The sequence below is a fragment of the Triturus cristatus genome, chromosome 2_1 (genome assembly GCF_964204655.1).
Source record: "Triturus cristatus chromosome 2_1, aTriCri1.1, whole genome shotgun sequence".
NCBI lineage: Eukaryota > Metazoa > Chordata > Amphibia > Caudata > Salamandridae > Triturus > Triturus cristatus.
Genome location: NC_140581.1, coordinates 31,854,242 through 31,868,458, shown reverse-complemented (window position 1 = coordinate 31,868,458; position 14,217 = coordinate 31,854,242). Strand labels below are relative to the sequence as shown.

The following is a 14,217-nucleotide window of genomic DNA, read 5'->3' as shown; positions in this document are numbered from 1 at the left end:
GCCAGTCCAGACTACTATCCGAGGAACTGCTAATCTTTACTGTTCAAGTTAAGAAAGGAATGTCAATAACCACATCACATACACATAACCAAGTGGTTTCAAACCATCACATAAATGTGTACAGCACAAAATGTGAGACAAAGCCAGAAAGCACCTCACGTACGCAAACCCAAGGAGCTGCTGGATGGTACTCGCCAGTATGCCCACGTTATCATCATCGGTTGCTTTCGTGGCCTCAAAAAGAAAATGTGTGCTTAAAGTTCCTTAAAGGTGAGAAATCAAACAAACAGTGAAACACAAAAGAAATGTGTGACACATAGCACTGAGAATATATGACTCACTCAGTGCCCACTGGTCCCCAACCGTGAAACGAGAAAACGTATTCTCGCAATTAAAATGGGATACCACTCACATACAAAACATCCTTTATTGAGTGTTGTGAGTGTCCTCAGGTAAAAAGAACGGTATGTATATAGCCACTTTCACTCACAGAAGGCCAACATGTTTTGTTGCCGAGCTTTTTAGGCAACTTCGTCTTCACCTCGTTCCTTTATCACACCCAATCTGTGGTTATTGACAAAATTAAAAAAGAAGAAGAATGTGCCAATCATGAACAAACCCTATGTCTATCATACTTCTTAGATATCCTCTTTCAAAAAAGAGAAAAGAAGCCCCTCCACACAATCGTATATTTACCGAGTGGTTACTGTCGTCCCTCGTACCTGCAACCAACTTCAATAAAAGGTCCCGCGCCAAATGGTCGCGTACCACCTTCCAAACTACAATTGTCAGTCTCCACCTGTAATCACACATAAAGAATCAATAACCAATATGAGGCCGAATATTCATTTAACGATTCATCTTTTTACACAGACCAAGTCCCGATATTTAAAGACTCATAGTGCCATGTCAGCTAATACCCCGCTGTTCATTAGTGTCACCAAACCTAGTCCCCTGTGTACCTCAATACATTGTTCGACCCCTAGTTCCACTGATCAAGACTACAGTACATTGTCCTACTGAGCCAGCCCCAATGGCGATATCACTGCCCTCAGCATGCGACCCATATGTATCAAGGCGGTATTGCGTGGAATATAACTACATTTCCAGTGAGCCCCTCGCATAGAACCTTCTTACTGCACTCGCGTGGTGGCCTCGGATTCACTCTTCCTTCCCGAATACCCGCTGCAGACGCCAACGTTGTTTTTAATGGCGCCCGGGCTTGGAAACACGTGACACAAAAGCTGAGTCTCTGGAACATATTCCCAAATACAACGTCGCCAGCGTGGCAGCCATCTTAGAATGGTGCATTCTCACGACTATTCTGCTGGGCTTAAACCTATCTTTACAATAATATTGATAGCAATTTGCAAGACAGGAAAAGAAATAGAATTTCAAAATTATATTTCAACAAATATTTTAAAAAAAGGGGCAGCCACTTTCACTTGGTATAGCCAATATGCAAATATTGAATCAATGAGGTCTCTCAATGCAGGGATTATTCTTCCAGAATCACAAATGGCCCTATTGTTTGCCTATTTTATTCCATTCAAAGGAATCATTCAGGCCCACATGGTCCACTTTCTCAGTGAAAATCCATTTAGACTCTTTTCTGACCAAAATATCATCGATGTGTTTATCACCCTCCACCCTCTCCAACACTAGCCAACACGACCCATCTCAGATCCCTGAGGTCATGTTTTGATTCCCGGAAGTGTTGGACAAGGAGTGTAGTCAACTACTTCTGTGGTGATGGAGGCATTGATTAAATCAAGTATCACAGGTGAGACAGTTCCCGCTACTTGGTTCAGAATGTTAGGGGGTGCAGGGTCTCTAGGAGAGCCGGATTTTATAATAGCTGAAGTGGTTCCCAATGACTTAAGAAACAGCAGTGGGAATTCCTCCAGGCGGTGCTCACTAAATGGAGGAGCGGGCTCCACAGGTGACACATTGCTACTAGGTGCCGCTCGAGGAAAAGCGGTATAAATATCTTGGATTTTATTATGGAAAAACTCTGCAAGAATGTTATAGCGGGAGCAGATATCGTCCGAGGTAGCTGGGGGAGAGGACGTTTGAGAAGACTTTTTGCGATACGAAAGATTTCGCGTGGGGAGTTAGCTGCCAAGCTAATTTTTCCTTCATAATACGTAGCTTGTGCCAGTTTGATTTCTGCTTGATATATTTTGATAGTCTCCCTGTATTTCAGTTTATTTCCTGGGGAGTAGTCCTTTCTCCGTATTCTTTCACATTTTTTACAATTTTGTTTGAGCTTGCGGAGTTTGGGCGAGTACCACGGAGTGCCATTGGTTCTGACTATATTTTGAATATGCTTCTTGGGAAGGGCAAGATCAAGTGAGGACTCCATCCAGTTATTGAAGTTCTCGTTAGCAACAATAGGGTTGGAGTCAGCGGTCGGTCTGGAGTCTTCCAGGGCCGTAATCCAACGTTCCAATGGTAGTTTGGACTATAGACGTGTCTGACTCTTAGCTGAGCTGACAGGGAGAGTGGGGCATGAAGGGGTCCAAGTAAAGGGAATTAAAAAATGGTCATACCAAGGCACGGGGATAAGATCCTTTACCACTAACTCCTCCGTATTGGAGAAAATGGGGTCAAGTAAGTGGCCTTTCGAGTGGGTAGAACCGACAACTCTTTGTCTAAACTGGAAAGCTGCCAGAGCAGTAGCCAGTTCGGATGCAGCTGCATGATGGGGATCATCAAACTGAAGGTTAAGCTCCCCTAAAAACGTGAAATTGGAGGGGGATCTGGCTAAATCAGCTGCAAGTTCAGGGAGGGTCTTCCAAACTTGTCCGTGGGCACCTGGGGGGGCGGTAGATTAAAATGCCTGAAAAAGTGATAGTGGGTGAGAAACTAATTGCAAAGGAAAGGTTCTCACAGTCAGGTAGAGGGTCTGCAGAGGAGCGGCATTTAAGATGAGTTTTGTAAATGATAGCAATGCCGTCACCTTCACCTGATTCCCGATCTTGCCTCTGAATGGAATATCCAGGAGGAAGAGTTTGAACAAGAGCAGGATCGGACTCATTGTTGAGCCATGTTTCCGTTAAAAACAAGGCACCGGGCGTTCATCCCCTAAGAGAATAGCGATATCGGCAGAATGTTTAGGAATAGACATACAATTTGGAAGGAACATTCTAAAGGGTGTCTTTTTGGGAGGTGCCACTAGGGGTTTGAATGACAAACAAAATTTGAAGACACATTGGGGGCAGCGTGACTCATTATTAAAATGTGAAATGGAATGTAAACAATTAACGTTTGTTACCCCTCTTAAGTAAAGAAGCTGTTCCTGGGAAAAGACACATTTCTCACTCGGAGAATGAGCAGGGGTACTTGCCACTGGCCCCTGTCGGACATGGACGGGCGCAAACGGGCTTGCCTTTGGCGCGCCAGCGGCGCGTCCGCTGCAAGGTCACGTCATGAGGCCCCTTTTAAGCGTTGGGTTGACGACTAGACCGCAGACCAAAATGGCGGTGACTTCTGCGGTGCCAGTTACTAAAATAGAAAATGCCCCCGGAGCTATAACACAGCTCCTAACACGCAAGATTTTTATAATAAAGTGCAAGCAGTGCGATAAAACAGGTAAGAACAGATTTAAAAGACTGCTAATAAATTCAATAGAGATAGGTGGTGCATGTAAGGTGAATCGGGGAACAAGACTGGGTGTTTTCTGTCCCCCATCTTAGTTGCCATTTTTGTAGAGGCTCTCGCCATTGCCATGGTACAGAAAGTGGGGTGTCTACAAACACACTGTGTGCGGATGACATTGCGCTGTTTTTGAAACCAGGCTTAGAACATCAGAACAGGGTATTCAATGTTTTCCATTTATTTTAATTGGTGAGCGGCTATAAGATAACCAGATTAAAGACAGAAATCTTTTTATGCAATTGCACAATAAGCACTCTATCTCCTGAGCCCTCTTGTAAATCCCAAACCTAAAAGATGCCGCTGCATATAATCTATGGAAGATGCTGGTGATCTTTTTGTATTAAACTTTGTGCCCTTAATTAAAAAGATTAAAATGCTATTTTCAAAATGGACGGCTCTCCCCATTCCAATAACGGGAAGAGTCATGCTGATACACATATCCATTTTACTGCTTTTTAATTTTATTACAACATTACAAATGACATTTTTATATAAACATAAGGAATATTTTCAAGCTTTATTTGGGCGAACAAAGTGCCAAGATTATCGATCAACACCTTCTGTAAGGCAGCTTTAGAAGGAGGCCTGTTTGTAACATTTTTCTTAATGACTTTCTAATTACCCAGGTGTTAAGAGATCAATAAATAATTTTTTTAGACTTAATTTTACAGAAATAAAGGTTTACTGATATTTTACGCTAAGCGAATTCTCCCAAAAAAGTCAGATGCAATCTTTTGCAGTGGTTGCTGAAACGAAAAGAGGAGTTTTTTTAAATTGCACTCTATTCCTGATATTAATGGTTCAACCAAATTAGCAAACATTTCTATAGGATTCCTACCCCTATTAGATATAAAAACGGTTCACAGATGTGGGGGGGCAATGGATAGAATGCTATTGAGGACTTTTTAAGGGTTGACAAATGGGAAAAGTGGGTGAAGTCCGCATTATTCCAAGGCACCTGCTCTTCCCCTGGACCCCTTTCACAGCAAGAACAACCCTTCTTCAGTCGCTCCTGGTTAGCAGACTGGACTATGGCAACTCTTTGCTGGTTGGAATAAGGGAAGACCTAGTATCAAAACTGCAGGTGGTTCGAAACACAGCGGCCCGCCTTGCCCTCAAGAATCCGGCGCACACCCCTTCTTTACCTCTCCTACGTCAATTACATTGGCTTCCTATTAGGAAACAAGCTATCTTTAAGCTTTTATGTATATGGTCTTTAAGTCTCTCCATGGGACTGGTCCTGCCTATTTTAAGAAGAAACTCGAACTGTGTCGACCCGTGCAGCAGCTGAGATCTGGCAATTGCAGTCTGCTTTGCATGCGGAGAATCAGGAAGGCCAAAATGGGCAGTCGGGCTTGTTCTCATCTAGCTCCCAGTCACTGGAACAGTCTCCCCCATGAGATCCATGCCTGCGCCCACCTGTCTCAATTTAAGAAAATGCTTAAGACCTGGCTGTTTTAAGATCTTACTGCTCACTGTGTATCCTCTTCTCAGGCGCCGAGAGATCCCCCTGGGGATGATTCGTTGCGCTATACAAGAGAGTAGATAAGATAAGATAACAGAACCCGGAATTAGCTATGCTAAACTACCTAGTCAATGGTGCTATATCCCAATCACACATTTTTAAAGCAGTTCATCCTTATTAACAACAGGGATTGTCTGGGTGCAGTGACGGATGTAATTAAGACTCAAACGCGTAGGCCTGTGAAGTCCTGGAGGCTAAACTGGTAAATGACACAGGGCTTGATATCTTCAGTAAAACACAACAGAGGTGGCATTCAAGGGAAGAATTACATCTAGAGAAAGGGTCTTGGTGTAAGATAACTTTACACAATTTCGCCCTCTCAAAGGGTCAGAATTTCATTGTAAGCTATTCTGCGCTAGTGCCTTCCCTATAGGATGCCAGCTCTACTGTATAAACTCAATCAGACATCGACAAATTGTTTTAGGTGCCTGACGGTAGCAACTGGGAATTCCACCCATATAATTTGGCCGTGTCCAAAGTTAGCAGCTTTCGGGTCCTCCACGCAGGAGCACTACAGGCGCTGGCTAAAAATCGACTTTCCCAGTGATCCGCTCCTGGTACAAATGACTGACTCTCCTGATGTGCAGCTAAAATCAGATGATAGGAAAAAGCTTTTTTGGATTACTCTCATCGAGAGATCTATAATTTTGCAGAATTAGAAAAATTATTTAATACCCACATTGGAACACTGGCGCGCCAAACTATAAAGGGTCTAGCACTACTTCATGCGCTGGGGTCAGGCTCACAGCGGGAATGTTTGAGGCTGTGGAGTGGCAGAGAGTAAACTATTGATCCGCTGCTATACCAGGAGATACATTTAAGTCTAATTGTTGTCTTTTGTTTGTAAACTCTTCCTATTAAAAAAACAGGAAACACTCTGATTGCTTGGGTGAGTCAAGGCATGGGGAGTCTTCCAGTCAGTTTCTACAACATGAAAACTAGTACCAGCTGCAAGTGATGGGTTTGTACCTCCCTGCTCCCCATTACTGGAACGTTGACCCCACCATGACCTAGGGGCGCAACACCATCAGGACAAAGTTCTTCATCAGTTGTGAGAATGTGGGACCTCTGATCAGCTGCAAAGCTGCAGGAACGCCACAACTTTTGTAGTTTCACCTTTCCAATCCTGGCTGTGAGCTTGGTCACGTGATCAACGAGTTCCATGAACTCTTCAGAGGCATTGACTGGTAAAAGGAAGATAAGTCAGATTCATTTTGGCATTTCATACGCTGCTGTTGTATTTCAAAACACATCATTGACGAGCTGGAAGTTGGGCAGAGAGCACACCCCAACTAAGGAGAGCGTTGTTCTCAACTGGGTAAGTCAGATAGGCAATAAAGCTGAAGGCATGGGCTAATGGATACTTTGAAACACAAAACCGCTGAAATGAGCCCCAGTCAGGCGATGCTGGGTCGAACGGGGAGGGAACAGAGGTCTTTGTGGGTTCCATTACCACCACCGTACAACAATCGTGGAGCGAGACCAACGACCGGTACTGTGCGACCCGTAGCACTGCAGTGACCTGACTCCCACATGTCACTTCCGAGACCAACATGAGACTCCGGTTCTCCTCTTCGGTGTAGCTGGCGAGAGTCTCCTCCTTGGGTGGATGGGGTAAGAAACTTAGAAAATTGACAGACTGCCCACATGAAGGCTGAACCCCCCTGGACTAACTTGTTCACATAAAAAACTGTGAAAGAACTGAGAGGGGATGACGTTCTTGAGTCCTACACGCAGAGGGTGTTGCAGCCAACAATACTGACCTTAAACAAAAAAGAAGTGAAACTGGACAACTGCGTGTCACCGGAAAAGAGGATTCCATCAAGAAAGGCGTTACAAGATGCAAATCCCACAGAGAAACAATAAATGGAGTGTGAGAAAAGAGATAATGCAAAACCTTTCAGAAAAGGTACCACTACAGGTGACCTAAGGACCTACGGCTGATCTTCGAGACAAGTGAAGCCAAAAGGACAGCCAGGTATCCACCGTCTGTAGCTGCGGCTGGCCACTGCCCTGCTGGAGACAGAGTGAAATGCAGGACATCAGGAAGGCACGATTTAAAAGGATTAAATCCTTCTGATCCACATCACTGCACAAACATAGGCCACTGAGCCCCATAAATGGACATCGTTGGATCTCCTGTCAAGAGATGATGTGTGCAACTTTATCAGGAAGGCAAAAGGACTCCAGCTGGTACCGCTCAATGTCCACACGGGCGGCTGGAGTTAGGGGCTGGGTTTGGAGGATGTGACCATCCTGCTGTGTGAACAGGTCTGGTCTTTGCAGGACAGGAAGAGGTGCCGAGTGCGACTGCCATTAGGGGAGATTGGGATCCATTCCGCTTCATCCTCCTGCATCTCCCACTGAACATTCAGTAGAAGCGGCATTGGTGGGCACACATGCAACTGATGCTGAGACCTGCTTAACTTGAAGGCTTCCCTCAGAGAACCCTTCAGAGGGAGGTGTACGGCACAGAACAGAGGACACTGTGTTCTGAGCTGTAGCGAACAGCTCTAGGGATGGACATCCCAATCTGGGGAACACCTTTGTCACTTCATGGCATAGTTCCCACTCTTGGTCCTGTCTGTTTATATAAATGACGGTGGTGTTCCTTGACGATGAAGGAGCTAATGCCATCATGGAAGGGCACACCACTCACATCTGTGGCATGCTTGCTTTTCTCTTGCACCACCCCCATCATTGGAGCTGTCTTCTGGTTTGATTTTGGTAAAGACTCTGGGGCAGATTTACAAGCCCCGTGCGCCACTTTTCCGCCGCCGTTGCGTCACTTTTGTGACGCAGCGGCGGCGTAAACCCTGCGCCACGTTGCGCCCTATTTACATCATGACGCATCTATGGAGATGCGTCATGGTGTAAAGCCCTGCGCCACATGAAACCTGCGTCAGGTTTCATGTGGGCGTTTCTACGCAGGGCGGGGCGTTCCGTTGCAGGAACACCCCTGAAAAGTGATTCAGTGAAATCTACAAGATTTCACTGAGTCACTTTTCCAACGCTGATGCGTCAAAACCTTGCGCCTGCTTGAAGCAGGCGTAAGGCTTGACGCACCATGTTAGGGAAAGGGCAGGTTGAAACAGTGCTGGAGTTGCGTCGCATTTGCGACACAACTTCAGCACTGCGCCAAGCTTACCCCGGCAGATGCGTCACGCATCTGCTTGTCCTTGCGCCACGATGCACCGCATTGTAAATGTGGCCCATCTGCGGTGGCGCAAGGGCAAACTTGCGTGACGCATCTTCCCTGGCGCATCCCTGCAGATTTGCAGGGATGCGCCAGGGAACGTAAATCTGCCCCATTGAATATGTCACTGAGTGGCCCCGGGGATGACGTCATGGACGCACTGGATGAACCAGAGATGGTGCTGTGGTCTGTATGGGGTGCAGCACCAGGACCGAAAGAGCATCTCTGCCCCTGGGGAGTGGCCCAGAGGGTACTAAAGAGGTCAACCTTAGCCTGATGGAAAACCTTTAGCTGCATGGGGTCAGCAGATGGAGTCAGAAATTCAAGCTGAATTTTCTCCTGCTTTTGCATCATCTCCCAGATACCTGGGGGCAGATTTACAAGCCCCGTGCGCCTCATTTACGCCGCCGCTGCGTCACTTTTGTGACGCAGCGGCGGCGCAAATCCTGCGCCATGGTGCGGGGTACTTACAACGTGACGCATCAGGGAGATGCGTCACGTTGTAAAGCTCTGCACCACTTGTAGGCGTTCCTGCGCAGGGGGGGGGGGCGTTCCGGCGCAGGAACGCCTCTTAAAAGTGGCTGAGTGAAATCTACAAGATTTCACTCAGTCACTTTTAGGCCCCTGCTGCGTCAAAACCCTGTGCCTGCTTGAAGCAGGCGTAAGGATTGACGCAGCATTGTACAGATTGGGCACCCCAGAGCATTGCTGGAGCTGCGTCGCGCTTGCGACGCAACTCCAGCAATGTGCCGTTTTTGCCCCATGGTGCGCCGCATTATAAATGCGGCGCATCCATGGTGGCGGAACTGTGGCGCACAATAACTGGCGCATCCTTGCTCATATGCAGGGATGCGCCAGTTATTGTAAATATGCCCCCAGGATTGTTTCCTCGCATAAGAAGAGAACTCCTCCTTTCTATGCGCCTTTCATGTTTTTCTGAGGAGATCTTTTGGAGATAGTTCCTTCACAGAGGACTCACCTGTAGGAGACAAGGGGCCCGATTCACAGAACTAACTTAAGACAAAATCCTAAACTTACTACCATTTTGGTATTCACAGAAGGCACTTACTCATTTTCGTATTCACAGAAGACACTTACTCACTTCGGTATTCACTTTTAGGACTTTTCAACTTTAGGACTCCTAAATGCCTTCTGTGAATAGCGAAAGTCTTAAAATTAGGATTTTTCTCAGTTTAGTAGTAGTATAGTTAGGACGCCTAACTTTAGGACTCCTAAATGCCTTCTGTGAATACCGAAAGCCTTAAAATTCAGATTTTTCTCAGTTTAGTAGTAGTAACGTGAGGAGTCCTAACTTTAGGACTCGGAAACTGAGAAAAATCCTAACTTTAAGACTTTCGGTATTCACAGAAGGCATTTAGGAGTCCTAAAGTTAGGACTCCTAACTTCTGTGAATACCGAAGTGAGTAAGTGTCTTCTGTGAATACCAAAATGAGTAAGTGCATTCTGTGAATACGAAAATGGTAGTAAGTTTAGGATTTTGTCTTAAGTTAGTTCTGTGAATCGGGCCCAAGGTGCCTTTGGCAGCGTCCCTGAATGTCTTTGCTAGAAAGACCGTCTTTGTGGTTTTCGAGGGCAACATTTAGCGAGCGCTGATCGCAGGGTACGGCATCATGGTTGGATGCACGACACTTCATGCAGATGTCACGTGGATCTGATAAAGACATCTCCTGGTGACATTTAAGACAGGGCCTATAATGTAAACCCTTTGAACAAATATTTCACCTAGTCACAAATGCAAGTTGCAAAAATGTCCGTCAAGTAGAGCTCGGACTGTATCAATGAAATGTGGAAATTCATGAACTCTGGGAGGCGCCTTTTATACAACGGTGTTATCGTGTATGTCCGCTGTGGCTGGGTCCCTATGGTGCTGCTGGAGAGCTACTGCTGGGAACAACATTCACTGACCAATCTCACACCTGGGAATATTCTAAGGGTGAATAATCTGTAGGGAGATGAAGCCATCCGAAGGATATTGGTTGGGTAGAATATTTCAAAAACATATTGTGGTATTTAAAATGACCCTTCAAGTACATAGTTTTCTAAATATGATTGAAGATTACACCTTATTCTCCTCGGCCCTTTCAATCATGGTTCATATTGAGGGGTAAGCCCCCCACAAGTAATATTCCTTGCTCTGGTCTGATAATATGCAATGGTTGGCAGATCCTGAAATGCTTGTGTGAAGCAGTCTCTGAACTCAGACCTTGCAGAGATGAATTCAGAGCACCACTCAAGCACAGGTGTGGAAGGCCTTCCCCCAGACCTCTTCGACCCCGTGATACATGCGGCAAGCGAGGCATAGCTAACGAGGCGTGTGAACTCACCAGACCAGTAGCGCCAGTATCTGCTGGAGTCGAGCACTGGCCAGTTGTGTTGCTAGATCCAGCTGTTGGTAGCTGGACATCTTGGCCACGAGCCAGCGCTGGTTGGGGAGCACACAGATGTTGGCCATCACTGGAAGGATCTTGAGCAGGCCGCTTTCAGCCACTGCCGTGATGTCTGCGGCCTGGTAACGCACACTCAGCACTGTGAGCAGGACGAGCTGGAGGTGCCGACGAGACCCTGCAAGGCAACAACGCAGAGCTCAAGCACTGGTGTGTGAGATATACAATGTGATCAGAGCTTCACCTACACCCACACCCAACTACCAACACACTCCACCTCAGAACTTTCTCCAGGCTAGTTCTGCCATCTTCGCACCTGCTCTGACTTCCCTACACCCTCCATCAGATATCACTCTACGTTCAGGTCCCTCCATATTCAAACCATGATCAGTTGTGTACTAGAAGCTTGTGCTCAGAATACTGCCTGTCATAAGTTCTGTCTCCTACATTTCGATCAAACCAATATTGGCCAGGTAGAATTAATAGAAGAAAATGTACAGTCAAAGGCTGAGATTTTTAATACAATATTTAGGAGACACTCTTTTTGTCAGACTACATTTCTCTTCGTGATTTGCTGACATACAACCAATACATTTAGATTTGCCAACGTGTTGACGTAGAATTCGGTTCTGTAGTGTTGTATTTATATTTCAAGAAATATTTGGATATTAAATTGCCCAATGCATAACCCTCGGGGAGCTTTGAAGCAGGCATATGATAAGCTCAAAACTCTTTTTAAAAACAAGAAAATGAAATTATTCAAAAATAGAAAAGAAAGACCAAGCATGTCCTAAGTAGGGGCAAGTTAGTAACCATTAGCATCCTTTTTAAGGTGAATTGGGGACAAACAAGAAGGAAGCGCCTGAAGTTCACCATCTTGAAAGGAACTGATTCTTAAAACGTAATGTATTGTAATATGTGCAGACGTGGCTACCATGTTCTGCGCCCTCTGTTTCTAGAACCAGTGAGAGTCCAGACCACAAATAGCGGACCAGTCAAAGGCATCCAGGGCAGGGTACTGTGGTCTTCCCTTGCTGAAGCTATGCACATTTCCTTCGGCTGCAGACAAAGTAGCCACACTTTTCAACCAAATAACCCATGTATGTATGCATGTATGTAAGTATGCAGGTATGTATGCATGCATGCATGCATGCATGTATGCATGTATGTATGCATGCTTGTATGTATGTATGCATGTATGTATTCATGTATGTGTGCATGTATGCATTCACATATGCATGTATATATTCATGCATGCATGTATGCATGTATCTATGTATGTATGTATGCATGTATGTATACGGTACTTCCATAGTCAAAGGGTAGCGGAGCATTATGCATGCTGAATGGCAAGTATAAAGTGATTGGGTAATAGGACAGGAAGCTTGCCTGTGGATGGTTAATGCATTGTGATGTATCGCTCATTAAAGAGGCGAGTCTTCAACTCTTTCCTAAATCGGAGCAGTGCTGGGGAGGTTCTCACGGCTCAAGGATGTTGTTCCAGATCCTGGTTGCATAGATGAAAGGGCTGCTGTCTTGCTTTTTTCTTTTTACACGCCTTAGTCCACAGACTGATGGTGCCCTGGCTGCGGGTGTGCAGAGAACCCCCACAGATGGTGAGCTTGTCGGCTAGATAAGTGGGGGCGCTGGTCGTGATGGATCTGTAAACGGTGCAGCTGGTTTTGAAGATGGCGTATGCTGGCAAAGGAAGCCAAAGGAGTTCCATCAGGGTAGTGGTGTCTTCAGGCCCTGGATGAGACGTGTTGTGGTGTCTAGGATGCCCTTTAGGGGTGCTAGGGTGAAGCCTGGGAGGTCATGGAGTGCGGCATTACCACCATTCAGATGGAAAGCACGAGGGCTTGACCAGCATTTCTGAAGTCGCTTTCTGTAATACACAATGGTTTGACTTGCTTTTGAAAAGAGTGTTTGTGCCGTCGTCTTTGTTTTGCTCCTCGAAGGCTGAGGTTGGCGTCCACGATGAATCCCAGAGACTTGGCGTTCTGTGGAAGCGGGGTTCTGAGCTGTCACGGTTCATGTCCTTGCGCCGGGTTTGTATGGCATCTTGATGCTGGTCTTGGTAAGCACTGGGCCTCCAGGTCTGGATGATGTGCGGGCAGCGTTTGAGGCTTTGGATGGAGACTTTTGAGTAGAGCTGTGAATCCCCAGCAACTGGTGTGTCGGTGAGAAGAGCACCAGGCGGCTCAGTATAAAGGTTGAAGGTCACCAGGGCAACACAATCCTCCCTCATTCCAATCCCACGATTCTCTTATTCTGCAGCAAATGTTGCCTATTTCCACAGCCATAGACCCTCAGTCCACAACCAAAGAAAAATGATGACGCAACCCAAGGAGCCTTGATCTATTTCACAAAAGCCTTAACTTACCAGCAAAGCAACCCTTCTTCCACAACCTATGGGCGAAGCGATGTATTTAGGGGTCTCACCCTAATCTCTGTTCTATAAGTGCTGCCATCCCTTCTGGATGCCACACTGCCTGCCCAGAGTGTAATATGTGTTCCAGAGACAATACCATTTAGAAAGTAGTGCCAGATAGAACCAGGAGGAAGCGAAAACTAACACCTCTCAGATGATGAATTGCGATTGCAGGACATTTCTTAAACCTCTGGAGCTGGAGCGGGTGGACTTTCGGGAGCGCAGGGGTAAGATTTGCGACCCTCTGTCTACTTATAGTCTAACAAACGACAAGCTCGAAACATCCAGGGCCCAATTTGCAAAAGTAAACTTAGATCTAAGTCTAAGCTCACTACTTACGCCTAAGGTTCACTACTGTTTGGTATTCACAAAGGTACGTTACTACCAGTGACTACTACTAAAGTTACTATTAGCAAACTTACTACTAGTAAAGTTGCTAGTAGTAAAGTTACTAATAGTAAAGTTCCTTTGTGAACACTAAAAAGTAGACTTAGACATAAGTCCCTTGTGAGTCGCCCCCAGTGTTTGGCTAGCTAGCTTCATTTGTCCATGTTGTCTTTTCTATGCAGTCAGTCGTTAATGACAATGCTGTGTGAAATCTACTATCGCTTAATAAACAATGCGCTGGATACTTTGTGCAGAACAGAAATGTAGCCAACGCAATGCTGTTTCCTGTTACTGCCAATGTCCGCCCCAGGGTCGCGAAAGCTCCCTTGTCTGGGCGGAGGGGCCGAGACAGCCTTCATCTTTATGGAGCTGCTCAAGGCCACTCCACTCTTCATGGTGTGGACTCTCACTGGAGTTGCCTTTCACCCTTTTGGCACAAATCCAAACACGCACTGGCGTGAAAATGAGTCTGATCACTTTAGGAACTATGGCGTAAAAGCAGAGAAAATCGCTTTTCGTTTTTGTAAAAGTGACCCTTCCTTTCCACAGACTTTTCAATATCAAGGTATTTAAAATGTGCCTGGATCTGTGCCCACAATCTTCGTTACATTGA

General features: G+C 45.9%; 1 protein-coding gene across 7 annotated transcripts in view; it reads right to left on the bottom strand.

Moving 5' to 3' along the window:
* LOC146863653 (putative E3 ubiquitin-protein ligase HERC1) overlaps positions 1 to 14,217 on the bottom strand; it is a 1,482,062-nt gene that overhangs the window by 886,477 nt on the left and 581,368 nt on the right. For all 7 annotated transcript variants that reach the window (XM_085627737.1, XM_085627739.1, XM_085627735.1 and 4 more), the window contains exon 29: positions 10,727 to 10,964. In XM_085627737.1, the coding sequence (XP_085483863.1) occupies positions 10,727 to 10,964 (238 nt within the window). The remainder of the gene's footprint in view (positions 1 to 10,726; positions 10,965 to 14,217) is intronic.